The sequence below is a fragment of the Triticum aestivum genome, chromosome 1B (assembly GCF_018294505.1).
Source record: "Triticum aestivum cultivar Chinese Spring chromosome 1B, IWGSC CS RefSeq v2.1, whole genome shotgun sequence".
In the NCBI taxonomy this organism is placed as follows: domain Eukaryota; kingdom Viridiplantae; phylum Streptophyta; class Magnoliopsida; order Poales; family Poaceae; genus Triticum; species Triticum aestivum.
In genome coordinates this window covers 44,208,911-44,223,038 of record NC_057795.1, presented here as the reverse complement: position 1 = coordinate 44,223,038, position 14,128 = coordinate 44,208,911, and the positions used below count along the sequence as shown (strand labels likewise).

General features: G+C 45.2%; 2 protein-coding genes across 2 annotated transcripts; both read right to left on the bottom strand.

Annotated features, from left to right (window-relative positions):
* Positions 1 to 674: 674 nt before the first annotated feature.
* On the bottom strand, positions 675 to 1,495 carry LOC123105831 (dihydroneopterin aldolase 2). Its single transcript, XM_044527993.1, has 2 exons — positions 1,112 to 1,495; positions 675 to 1,017 (listed from the first exon to the last, which is right to left on the bottom strand). The coding sequence occupies exons 1-2, from the start codon at positions 1,321 to 1,323 to the stop codon at positions 822 to 824; spliced, it is 408 nt and encodes a 135-aa protein (XP_044383928.1). The 5' UTR covers positions 1,324 to 1,495; the 3' UTR covers positions 675 to 821.
* A 544-nt stretch (positions 1,496 to 2,039) lies between these two features.
* LOC123105822 (YTH domain-containing protein ECT4) lies at positions 2,040 to 7,796 on the bottom strand. The gene is made up of 9 exons (XM_044527982.1): positions 7,345 to 7,796; positions 5,962 to 6,035; positions 5,707 to 5,884; positions 5,103 to 5,179; positions 4,723 to 5,029; positions 4,508 to 4,626; positions 3,450 to 3,968; positions 3,122 to 3,334; positions 2,040 to 2,911 (listed from the first exon to the last, which is right to left on the bottom strand). The coding sequence occupies exons 1-9, from the start codon at positions 7,376 to 7,378 to the stop codon at positions 2,504 to 2,506; spliced, it is 1,929 nt and encodes a 642-aa protein (XP_044383917.1). The 5' UTR covers positions 7,379 to 7,796; the 3' UTR covers positions 2,040 to 2,503.
* Positions 7,797 to 14,128: the final 6,332 nt, after the last annotated feature.

Below are 14,128 nucleotides of genomic sequence, written 5' to 3'. Positions count from 1 at the left end.
ATGTTTTCTTCATGAAAAATTAATTTCCAAGTTTTGTGCCCTATGTTATAACAAGTTTCTTTTCTGGGATATAGTGTGATGTTCTATTATAATCTGGTATGAACTGGAACCTACAGTACAGCCCACCAGGGCCAACCGGCCAAGGCAACCGCAGCTGGCACAAGTGGGGATCTGTTTTGACAGATCATAGTCCGTGCGGAGACCGAACCTAGAAACCGCCACCCATATCATTTTTACATGTTTACTTCATGTAAGATGGAAGGCCCTTCATGCCAGTTAGGTGAAAGTACGTAAAAAATATCACAAAACGAGACGGAGATGTCCAAATGATATATGCATGACTACATGGCTAAAATGGTATGATCTAGCTGCAAACTCCCAGTATAAATGGTGAAGCTAGCTAGCTAAAGATCGATAGCTCAGTAACATGTCGCCAAATCATTGCGCTGCACCCGACATCAAGACCAGGAGAAGGACGCCCATGGTTAATTGTTACTCTTCGGTTCAGTTACGGGACAGCGGTTTAACATGCTCTAGGTCCAATGCCTGATTGTTCACAAGGACTGAGATCCACACTGGTTTATGATGCTCTCTCCTGTGTTGTATACACTTCACAAAGTGGATTTCTTTTTGTTTGGAAAAGAACATTCAGAAACTCTATGCAGGCAAGAACATGATTCCCAATTCAGAAATTATTGAGCGCAGACAAACATCATGTCCATACATACATAGATTGATAGATATAAGACACAGGGATCGATGGGCTCAACTGAGATCAACTCTGTTCAGGCTTCTCATATGAGGTACTCCGGTTCTTGTGCTCATGCCTCTCTGCGCCTCCTCAGTATCTCCACCCCGAGGTAGTCGACGACGCCCTGCACCGCGACGTGGGGCTTCCCGACCTTCACCCGGACGGCGGAGATCTGGGGAAACTCGAGCAGCGTGGTGCCGGCGATCGACTGCGCCACCGACTCCAGGAGGTTCCGCGACGGGCCTTCCACCACGCCCTTGGCTATCCTGCAGAGGAGTGACATTGCATACTCTGGTGTCAGGAAGCTGAAGCTGAAGCTGTACGAAAAACTGAAGCTGACGAGACCGAGACGGGGTGGACCTGTAGATGTCGGTGTAGCTGACGGTGTGGGCGATGTCGTCGGAGTCCCCGGCGGCGGCGAGGTCCATCCAGGCGTCCACGTCGACCACGAACTTCTGGCCCAGCTTCTTCTCCTCCTGCTTCACGCCGTGGAAGCCGTGGAACTGCAGCCCCCGCAGGATCAGCTTGTCTCCGCCCATCGCCGGCACCTCGTCCTCCCCGTCCCCCGCCATGGTTGCTCCCTCCCCTCTAGAGCTGGGATCGATCGATTGGGCCTGGGCGTGCGCTCGCCCGCCGGCCGACGCCGCCTCCTTTAGAGCTGGCGGCGCAGGTGGGTGGGTGGAGTGGAACCTGGAAGATTCGGTGGGATATGGCCGGGAGCCTGCGGGTGAGAATAGATTCCTTGTTGAAGGGACAGGCTAGGGTCACTCGACCCGGAAAAAAAAAATCGGATTAGTCGATTTTTCTTTTGCCCGTCCAATCTAAATCGAACGGCCAGATCGCCTTCTTCCACCTCTCACCCGATATCGCTCATCGTCTTCCCCAAACCATCGCCCGTGGCCGGCGGCGCTCACCCACTGTCATGGTTGCCGCCGCCCCCGACCATCCCTATAAACCAGCTAACCACCCATACTCCCCGGCATTCAGGGCCGAGGCCCCGTCGTCCGCTTCCTTCTCACCTGAATCGGCCGACACAAATTTGAAATTCAGGCAATTTATCTCCGGCAAACCTGGGAATTATACTCCAGCTTAGTAAAGATGACAAGAAAAAGTATAAATGCAAAATTAACTCGCAAGAAGTGTAAATGGTAATGGAAGAACAGTGCAAATCACGCATCAGCAGCAAGTAAATACTTTGTCAAATCATCAAAAAATCATGGTGAATTAGTTCTTAGAAATTATATTGCTGATCATGGTGCAACTTGCATTGTTAAACTAGCTTGCCACGTTGGAATGAGCAATTCCATAAGATAGTTGCCCAAAAGGGTTACAACTGTATTTGCTTATTGTTCAGAACTGCACCATCAATAAGTAACAAGGAAAATTACAGCTCAAAAAAAGGAAAATGTAACAGAATAGCTTTATTCATCTGCGATCGAACATTGAACTTACAGAGGGCTTGCACAAAAACTGCAGCCCTCCACCTTAACCTACTGCCCACTGAGGAATAAACATACCCATATATATTAAATGCAAAAGGAAACTGAGACAGAAAAAGAAAAGTACAGAAGAGATGAAAGCAAGAGGAACTATGTAAGAAACTACTCCACTAAGCTTCCATCCAAGTGTACATCATGCTTGACCAGAAGCGCAGGACGCCATCCTATGTTGGCGGCACCAGATGTCTTTATGCACCCAGCTTTCTGATGGGGAAGCACATGATTTGAATTTCAACCACAGCCAAATCGCACTTCAATTGCTCTCTTTCACTTCAACAGGCTTCGCAACTGCAGATGAATCTCCATCGGGGACTTTATCGCGAGAAGGGCTCACACTCTTGGCCTCGCCAAGCCGCACGGCCTGTGCGAAAGTCTTGGTGATATGACCCACCATGTCGGTGGGTACGGTTGAGGGCTTCTTGGGCTCAACAACACTAGGACTATTGGTGATATGACCCACCAGGTCAGTGGGCACAGTCGTCGGCTTCTTGGGCTCAGAAACACTGGAGCTGGACATCTGTTGTTGCTGATGCAGCCTCACCTTATTCTCCAGCAGGGCCTTCTCACGTTCCTCGTAAAAGTCAAAGTCATCAAGGATTGACACAACATCCTCATGGTCCTTGAAGATTTTCAGCATCTCCAGTCCTTGTTCCAGTTTCACCTACAATAAGCTCAATTTTTTAACATCAACTAGTTGAAAAGAGAGCATTACCAACGTTAGCACTTGTCAGTTGCTCCCATGAAACCATGTATGCTGTATCCTACCAATTTGATGAGTGATATCATTATGAAATAAATAAGAGTAACTATAATAAGACAACAAATGTGCAAACCAAGTAATGAAGGAAAATGCTATTCAAAAGCATTGTACCTCTTGTGTGTCCCGGCTGTTGGTTACAGGCTTGTTCTCATTGTTCTCAAGAATTATATGGCGGAAGAGATTATTTGGAACATCCTTCACTATGTGCCACTTCACAGGGAACTGGCCAGTCCACTTATCTTGCTGCCAGTAGTCCACACTCTTCTCAAAATTCACTGGGCCGGTCATCTCCGCAACACCGCAGAACTGTGCACTAGCATTCACCTGCACATATTGGTCCAGTTTCCAATTCTCAGTGAGGAATAACATATGCAAAGTAACAAACAGAGAGCCCCTGAAAACACTGACAGGGAAACAGGATAAAGTTTTTTATTATTACCGAAAACAACAGAAAAATGGGACAATGTTCTTCCTTGTCCTTCACTTCACGATAGGCTGCGTCTAGTTTCTTGTTTCCATTTGTGGTGCTAGCCCAAACACCATATTTGATGCTCTTGTGCACATTATCTTCGCTGTATGATTTTATGATAAAAAATCTAGCATTTTTGTACTCGATAACAAAGTCAGCCCTGTTGTATGGCTCCTGGTTAAGTCCAACAGAAGGCTTCTCATCTTTACTATCATCCTCTGGTTGCTTCTTAGGCCTGGTGGCACGTGGACCCCGGCTTTGCTCATTGAGGAAGTCAAGTGGACCGTCACAGCTGCATAACAAAGAATTACCCCTTCCTCTCCTGCGCCCTTTATCAATTGGAATAAAACTTCTGCCATTCATGCCATAGCCAGGGAAAGGACCCCCGTAGTTAGTGGCCTGTGGGAAACCACCACTATGAGAGAAGCCTCTTCCATATGAGTCACCGGGGGTTCCAAAACCAAAGAAAGATTTCTGCTGAGGGGACATCTGAAATTGGGGAAAGCCAAGTTTAGATCCAAGTACTAACGATTTAGATCCTGTCTTGTTATAATCACTAATAGTGTTGTTGTCAAATTATCATATACATCAGCACAGAAAGAACAGGTCATCATTCTAATATAAGCTCGTGTGTACACGTCCAGCAAGCGCTGATTGCATCTGGAAGCAGAGCTTCAGCCCAAATTGCAACTAGACAGTGTCAGGCTAATCTATTACAGGATTTGGCCATGTTTTTGTCGTTTTGTCATCATGATATGGCATATCGGAAGTCATTGAGTTCAAACTCTTCAATGAAAATGCTAGGTAGAGGAGTTTGAACTTTGAGTTTTATGGTAAATGTGAGAAGCATGAATGAGCGAACTAGGGGTTTAAAAGGCGCGTTACAAGAGTAAGAGACACATCAGATGGAGTAGTAGTTTTCTTGGGAGTATGTTTCTTACAAATAAATGCAGATAAAAAAGTTATTGTGGAAATATCTAAATTGCTATTATTCTTATATGACAAGAGATGTAATGTGAAAAGAATACCATCCCAGAAGCCATAGGAAAGTTGCTTTGTCCAAACGGCCCTGAAACACCACCAAATGGTTGAGGTGAAGCTGCAGGTGATGGAAATGAACCAGTTCCTTCTGACGATCTAAACCATTCTGCAAAATAGCAGTTCAAGGAACACAGTTATAATCACACCTAAGCATGGGGCTTAAATGAAAATATTTTAAACAAAGCATGAGATAGATAATAACCCGGTCTTGGTCCAAAAAGGAAGCTGTTTGGGCTCAGAGTGTCAGCCATAAAAGCTCCTTGTGTTGGGTCAATTGGCATCATTGCCTCACCCTGTGATATTGGAGTAGGAGAGCTTAAATACGGCATGCCAGGTTGTACTGGTTGCTGGTAGTAAGGAGCCGAGAAGGAGAACTGCTGAGGAGAGTAGAGCTGACCATCTCCACTAACACCAGCCGGTACCGGCGTCGAGATAGGAGAATAATGAGCATAAGGGTCATAGCCATAGCCACCATGGTACATCATTGAAGGGTCCTCATTGTACACAACCTTCAAAAAAACAGTCAAACTGAGAAAAAGAAAACATCACAGAAATACTGGACAACTAAGCAAATCAACTTACCGCTGGACCCGCTTCCAATCCTTCCGCATAAGGAGGATATACATCCCATTCATTTGGAGGATTCTCATATCCTGGACCTGCTCATGCCATGCCACAGAACCAATAATATCATTCATCAACTCAAGAGAAAAGTTCCAAAATTTCAGAAGACATTAAAATATGATGGCATCAAATATGCTCTCTCTCCAAAATAAAATTAGTAATTTAGTCAAACACTATATATGATAAATAATATCAAACTGAGCCTAAGTTCTTATTATTTCATTATTTGTTCACTGCAGAGTGCATATGAATCCTTACAGGTCACAGGCAATTTCACAATAAATGACAACTTTCGAGATCCTTCCAGTACATATATTCCCAAATAGCATCCGATGGTGCTTCTTCGATTATTATCTCTTACTCCCTCCGTCCCAAAATAAGTGTCTACAAAGTTGTACTAAGTTTGAGACGCTTATTTTGGGACGGAGGGAGTATTAGTTTTGCCCTCAGATGATGAAGTATACATGTTAGTGTAAAAATATACTTCCTTCAAAAACAAGGGAATAACAACCATGCATCTAGAAGATACAACTTTGTATGTGCAGCACAAAATTTAACTCACCTTGGTAATAGAATGGCTGTGCCTGAGAGGAATACATGTGTTGTGGAAACACAACATTATGTTCCCCACCTATGTTGGATGTGCCAGCCTGGGCTTGTCCATCACTTGGTAGATTGATAACACTTGAATCAAGTGAAATAGTGGGTTTAACAGTTTTCTCATCCTTCGCTGGAATGGTCTGAGGTAGAAGAAGGTATTGCAACAATCAGAAAAGGGTGAAAACTTGTATAAAATATATTTAAAACAAATAATTACCTGCTCTTTAGTGTTACTAGCAAGAACAGGTTTCTGTTCGACCTCAATTCTTGGCTCCGGTGAATCCATAGTGCCTAAAGCAGGAAGATTCAATGAATTAGCTCTCAAGAATGGTAAATTAGTGATATCCTATGTAGCATAAAAGATAACACTGTCAAATAGTGTTGCACTTTGTAGAGTGCCGAAATATTATGGAAGATCAATTCACGGCTAATGTTTTGTTCGTTCCTTTTACTGGACCTGCCATTTTAAACAAAAGGCTCAATCACAACAAAACTATGCTAAAGTGAAGCTAAGCCTGCGTAAACAGCCCAAAGTTGCAAACAAGGATAGCTGCCTCACAGCATAGTTGCATCCAATTACCATAGAATCCTGTCAATCAACGAGCCACATGCACCACAGATGAATATAAACACAGTGGTTATGGGAACACAGCACTCCAACTTGGCGTACTTAGTTGCTAATTCGGACACTTATTGTAGCCTGATTTATCATGAGGCTAATAGCAACAATCATGCATAATAAAGGCTGTCATGTTCATCATTCACTGCCGTTCTATTTTTGTTTGATCAAACAGCATTATATCGCAATTGAGGCCTCCCCAGGCAACTGGGCCTCACACTGGATCACCAGGTTTCTGCTATGACACAGACATCCTACCATTACCCCCTGCTCTAGTCCAGCCTGCACCAACTATTCACAAGATATGTACATGATCATAGCTATGCATCTCATTCAAGTGGATGAAATCATGCCTGGCCCACGCTAATTAAGTGCAGACTACAACACAAACCATGAACATGTGACAAGATTTCCATATGATAGCAGCATAGTACCCGACCAATGAGGTGCTTATTGCTACGCATACACGCGAACCAGAATAGTCAACACTCAAGACCAGTGCGTGAATGCACGAGGTTGGAGCTAAGGCAATTCCGTGAACGCCTTGGCTGGTCATCGAATCCAACTGCTGACAACTAATGTCCTTGATTTCATAAGTGCTAACAAGAGCTATGGCATGATCACGCAAGAACTAGTTCGCATGTAAGGCTGTAACAAGGCGACAAATCAGGCCGAGATCTCGTGCATCAACTCATTTAGCAGCGAAGATCTGTTGGATCGCCGTAACATCCTAAACCAAGCAGCAGCTACCACTAGCAATTGCATCAACACCACAGCATCCTAGATCAGCAGGCATCCCCAAACGAAGGTAATCGCCGTAACATCATAAGCCACGCAGCATCAACCACTAGCAATTGCATCAACACCGCATCAGCCTAGATCAGCAGGCCGAGCCTCAAACAAACTGCAGGATCCAACCAAATCTCACCGGCCATCGAGCAGACGATAGATAAGCAATTTCACCAAAAGCAAAACACTCACCGGTCCTTTCCGATCCGGCACGCGCCGATTCCATCGAGGGTCCGCACGCGCGCGGGAAGAAGAAGCAGAGACCGACCAATCACCACCGGTCTCCTCCCTGGCTTGGATCCCTCTGCTGCCAGCCCCGATCCGGTGGGTGCGGCGCTCCCGCGGTCGGATCGAGCTCGCCCGCTCGCGGCTCCTCGGCGGGGTCCGGTCCGATCGGGGGCGCGCTCGGTCGATCTCACGCCCTCCCTCTCTCCATCCGGTGGCGAGAAGCCCGACGCGAGACGGGGGCGATGCGGGTGGCGGATGCGAGCCCGCTGCTCCGGCGGATCTGGGCCGGCTCGCCGAGGACTTCCCGTCGCGGGCGGTGGAGGGGAGGGGGTGGGAGGAGGACACGAGGGGAGACGCGAGCGCAAGCAAGAATAGCGCAGGCGGGTGGTGGGGGTCGGGACTGGCGACGCACGAGGCCAACGGGCCGAACCAGGCAGCCAAATATGTTTGGATCGTGCCCAAAAGGAATATTTTGGCCATGGCTGATGACTTGATCTGATCTTGCTCATGCTCAGATCATGGTGTCCATCTTTAGCACTAGATCGGGTTCGCGCCTTGACGCGAAGGTGCCGGTCACAACGCTTTTGATAAAGCGTGTAACAATTTGTCGGTAGGAACCCAGGTATAGCATGTTTAGACAATCAATTGTGTTAGAAGCAAAACATAATGGTACTGAAGATGAACATCTGGTTATAAGACAGAATCAAGCTCGATGCTTTCATACGATCAGAGATAAAACATGGGACCATACATTACTTTTTACGACAGAGAGATAGGAATTAAAATCTAAAATCTATACATGCCTTGTTCAGAGCAAAGTGAAAATAGCAAAATACCACCGGGTGGTACCTTTCACTACAAAGACAACCTAAAAGCTGTACATTTCTTGTTTAGAAGAACATCAAAAGGGCAAAAAAACTAACGTGGGTGATACAAAACAAAAGATCGATGCTTCAATAACTACATAAACTTGCTGGGTACGATGTAGTGACCGAAGCTCGCCAGAGATAGGGCGTTTTTTATTTCATATATGTTTATACGATGAAAAGCAATAGCACAAAGGTTATGTATGTTACAGCAAAAGTGCAAAGGTTCAGTAGTTCATACATGCGTGGTCGTGTGCAGGGGTCGGCCGTATGCACGAGGAGGCCGTCAATCCGGCTTTGCTCGTCCGGTCCGGACATCGATGACGCAGCGGGAGTTCGCGGCGCTGCGGCAGCGGGTGGCACCGCTCATCTGCTCTCGCTTCGAGCTCGTGGCCGCCTGCGTCTCGCAAAGCCGCACGGCCGCACTTGGCTATGCGGCTGACGACGAGGTGCGCCTGTCCCTCATTGTCAACATCCGTGGACGCCCCGGCACCCCTCTGCCGGCAGGCTTCTACGGGAACGTGTTCGCCTACTCCGCCGCGGGGACCACCGCCGGGGAACTCTGCCGCAGAGGCCTCGGGCACGCCGTGGAGCTGGTAAAGAAGGCCAAGTCGGTGGTGACGTACGAGCACCTGCTGTCGTTGGTGGACCTAATGGTGGCCACAGGACGGCCGCTGTTCGCCGTGTCACGGACATGCATTCTGTCGGACGTGAGCCATCCCGGGTTCAAGAGCGTCGACGTGGTGTGGGAGGAGGCTGTGTACGCCGGCCCGGTCAAGACGGGCGAAGGCCCCATCCCCGGCTTGAGCACCTAGCTATTTCCTCCGCTCCCCCAATGGCAAGGGGGAGGAGGCCACCGTGGTGCTTGTCTTCCTGCCCAAGGACGACATGGACAAGTTCCGCCTCGAGGTCCAAGCCCTCACCGCTGGCGACCAACTCTAGCCTCTACCTACGGCCAGCCGGGGCAATCCGTCTCCGTCGTATATATGATGCCATGAATATGTCACTTGCTACAAGTGTTCCCTCCGTTCTTCCATAATTCTTGTCGTGGTTTTAATTTCAGTTCAAATTAAATCCAAATCAAAGATTAAAGGACGCGTCTAGGCAGCAACTGCGTGCTGGGTAACGATCCCTGGCAACCTGCCAGATTTGGAAAGTTCTGGTCCCCCTAGCAAAAAAGGAAAGTTTTGGTCCCCTAGTGTCTACGTGCGCGATCCCACGCCGCGATGGGAGGACGAGACTGGTGGCCACCATCTCTCCTCCAACCTGCCCCTCCCTCACAATCACGTGCTTCCCCTCCTCTCTGCCCATCCTTCTCTCCCAAGGAACCATTCTCTCCACCTGCTCCCCCATATCTCCCCTTCTTCTACCCCAAGGAACCCTCCTGCCTACACATCACCATGGATCTGAAACACTAGAGCTTCGAAAAAGATCAACAAAAAGATCAACTGTTTTCTGTGAATAGAGGTGCGTTTTTTACCCTTCTCCCTGTTTTTTCTTCATGGTGGATCTCCCCGAACCTCCACCCCCAACCCCCTACCCCTCCCCTCCCCCTACCATATGTCCAAGATGAGTCTTCTCTATGCTTTGTTGTTCTTCTGTAGAGAAGGAGAAAGAGGATAAAAAAGTAAGCAACAAGATCTGTGATGAGTAGGCAAATGTATTGCAAAGCATGAGCAAACAAGTTCAACATGTTTAGGGCAACAAAACTGGTGCACATGGTAGGCAACAGGAAAGTAGGACATATTGAAAACAAACATAGAAAGTGCAAAAACCAGATTAGTTTTCTAATTCTTGAAGGCAAACTAGATGTGGTAGATGTATTTCTTAGGATTTTTTAGCAAGAGTATGTAAGGATGGTAGGCAATTGTTGTTTAAACTGTAAGCAACTAGAAAAAATATTTGGACTAGCGTCTCTGTTTCGAGCAAAAAAAGAACATGGGAAGAGCATGTCAGGTTGGTGGGCAATTGTTGTTAAAATGCAAGCAACTAGGTTCATGTTCTTACTAGCATCTTTGTTTCAAGCAAGTGTGTGTCAGGTGAGTAGGCAACTGTTGCCAATAATGCAAGCAACTATAAAAAATGTGTCAGTATGAGCAAGTTCAAGACTGTCCAGACTTGCCACCTGTTGCCACATTACTCATGGCAACTATGCATGTGTTGCGCAACTAAGAGTTTCGTGCTTAGGCAAAAGTAATGTGCATGGTGAGCAAAGTGTTTGTTGTTTGTCACCTTCTGCTTGTGCTTGTGTTGCCCAACTATGATGGAAAATGCTTTGTTCAAAGATTGTGATAACCGTACCTTGAGCTTGTGGTTGGTGCCACCTTCTGCTGCTCCAGCTCACGACCCCTATTAGCCCGCAAGTGTGTAAGAAATGGAAAAAAATGAGGCGAAAACCATGGGACGGTTGTGCTCATGACATTGAAACACCTGGGGTGAAGCACCCCGATTAAAAAAGCAGAACTGGTCATAATTTGAGGAACAAAAACATAAAACAAGTCATTTAGTAGTTATACTACTACAAATATATCAACACTTTCCAATACATTTGCAAACTAGAGATTCACTGGAATTGTCATCTTATGTTCTTCTGATAACGCTTCCACTCAACATTCATCTGCTCCTCTTTCCCCCTGACCCTGATTTCTCCACCTGGAAAAAAAAAGAAAAACGGTTATTTGTCATGTCAGATTCTGTTGTATTGGTTGGTGCATGCAAATATGAAATAAGACATTGTGTGTTGATTGATTTTGTTGCCTGAAGTTGATGTATTATTCCTACTTATTTGGTCAGTAGTTGATTCCATCGTCTAACTTGTGTGTTTATTATTTGCCAATTATGCAGGAGATGATTGACCTTAACGAATTGCCAGATGACCTTAATTGGGACTTGCCAGCCAATGTTGGAGTGGACAACATTGAGCCCATGTACTGCACACAACCTTCTACGCAAAAGGCACCCCTACTGAACAATATCCATGAGTTCATGTCTGACTCTCCAAACCCTCCAACCACGCAGAATGTTACTGACCCTAGCATGCAAGCAATGCACACAAAAGAGCACACACTTGATGACATAGATACTTGGTGCAACAGGTGGGACTGCTGGGCATGAGGGTGTAGGGGGAGACGCTGATAACGATGATGAAGTGTGGTCCCAGCCAAAGGAACCTTCATTAGGTACAAGGTTTGACACTTTGCAAGATGCAAGAGAACACTATAATGCTTATGCTCAACATGTGGGTTTTTCAATCAAGATGAACACTTCCAGACGGTCTACTGTTACTGGCGAAATAGACAAGTACCAGTTTGTTTGCAACAAGTTTCGCAAACCCAAAAATGATGACCACGGTACTGTTACCGCACCTAGCGTTGAAATGCTAGAAGATCCTTCTGAAGGTGGGAATGCTGATGATGGAGAAGACAATGTCATTGTGTTTGCTAATGATGCTGCTGACAAAAAGAAGAAGAGGAAGAAATGGAAAAGAAAAAAGATAATACAGACTGGGTGCAAAGCCAAGATGATAGTAAAATTGATTGATGGCCGTTGGGAGGCCACTTATTTTATTGCTGAGCATAACCATCCATTGATTGAGAAACCTTCATTGACTAAATATTTGCGATCGCACCAAGGCATACCCCGAGAAGAGAAGTTGTTCCTAAAAAACCTTCATAATTGCAACTTAACTACAGGTGAGTGGGTGGCAGTAGAAAATAGTTTTTATTGCTTGGATTCAGTGTTTTACTGCTTTGCATATGGTAGGCGATAACAATACTAGTGCGACAAAAACTAGTTACACAAGTTTCTCATTGTTAAGTCAGACTATTGTGGATGATAGACAAATATTGGCTGGTTCTTGATGCTCTGTCTTTTTTAAGATTTCTAGCAACTGTTGTAAAAAATGCAAGCAACTAGATGTGGTTGAAAAGTAGATATATTTCTTGCTGACGTTTCTGTTTTTCTGTTTTGAGCATGAGTAGGCAACTGTTGTCACAAATGCAAGCAACTAAAAAAATCCAGTGTTTTATTGCTTTGCATATGGTAGGCGACAACAATAGTAGTGCGACAAAAAACTAGTTACACAAGTTTCTCATTGTTGAGGCAGACTATTGTGGATGGTAGACAACTATTGGCTGGTTCTTGATGCTCTGAGTTTTTTAAGATTTCTAGCAACTGTTGTAAAAAAATACAAGCAACTAGATGTGGTTGAAAAGTAGATATATTTCTTACTAATGTTTCTGTTTTTCTGTTTTGAGCATCAAGAACTAGCATGAGTAGGCAACTGTTGGCACAGATGCAAGCAACTAAAAAAAATTGGTGGCAGTTATATATTTCCTACTGGCATAACTGCTTGAATTCAAAAAAGTGTGTGTCAGGGGTGGTAAGCAAAATGTCGTCAAAAAAAATGGTTTCTGATTGCCTACATATGCTGTGAGCAGAGACATGCATTTGATTCCGGTTACATATCATGCCATGTTGGTACTTCTGGAATCAAAAAACTTTACATGTGCTAACCTTGGTTGTTAATAAAACAAATTGAACTAAAAATGCCTGAAAAAAGACTAGTGGTCTCCATTTCAGCATGTCTTGTGCCCTAGGGTTTAATTTACCTATCATTTTCCTATTGAGAAGATTTTAAATTGCCTAATCTTGTTTTTCTTTTTTGAGTAGGCCGAATGATGCACATCATGTCGGATTACTATGGCACAGAGTTGATTGTTCCTTATACTGACAAGCACATCACGAACCTGAAGTCAAGCTTGAACAGGGATGCAACTAAAGAAGGCGATATGATTGAGACGGTTGCCTATTTCAAAGATATACAGAAGACAGATCCAGAATTCTTCTACAAGGTCAAGTATGATGCAGAAGACAAGGTTGAGAATATATTCTGGGTTGATGGACCAGCACGAAAAGCCTACAAAGAAGCCTATCATGATTGCATATGCTTTGACACGACATACATGACTAACATGTATAACATGCCATTTGCTCCATTCATTGGGATAAATCGTCATGGGCAGTCGTTCATGTTGGGGTGTGGCTTTGTTAGGCAGGAGTTAGGGACAAGTTTTGATTGGTTATTTGGTACATTCCTTGAAGCAATGGATGGTCCAGCACCAGACAACATAATCACTGACCAAGATTGGGCGATGGCACAATCCATTGAAAACATCTTCCCTACTTCTGTGCATCGTCGATGTCGGTGGCACATAATGAAGAAGGCTCAGGAAAAACTTGGCGGCTTAGTTGGAAGGAACCCCGGATTGTCAAAAGATTTCAATGATATAGTTGACTTTAGCTTTACTCCAGGAGAATTTGAGACAAAATGGACAGGCTTGAAGGATAAGTGGTCGTTTATTGCTGGAACCCACTTTGATAAGTTGTATGAGTACCGGGCAACATGGGTGCCGTGTTACTTCAAACATCGGTTTTTTCCCTTCTTGCAGTCTACCCAGCGCAGCGAAGGTTTTAATGCAGTTATTAAGCGTTATGTGAACCCGCACAACTCTGTGTTGAACTTTGTTAAGCAGTATGAGAAAATACAGACACATGTGCTTGTCCGTGAGGGCGGAAATGACTATAGGACAGACCACTTGGAGGTTGAGTTGTGATCTGATTTCCCAATCGAGAAACAAGCCTATGAAGCCTACACTAGGGACATTTACCTCAAGTTCCGAACCGAGTTTGAACTGATTGGGAAATACAATGTTCGTCCGCATGGTGCTAGTTTGTTTGAACTTTACCCAAACAGAGAAGGATGGGTTGCTAATTATGGTTCTGTAAGCTATTATGTGACAGCATAAGTCGAAGCTGGGGACTACAAATGTGACTGTTGCAAGATGTCCAAAGATGGAATGTTGTGTTGCCCTATTTTGAAA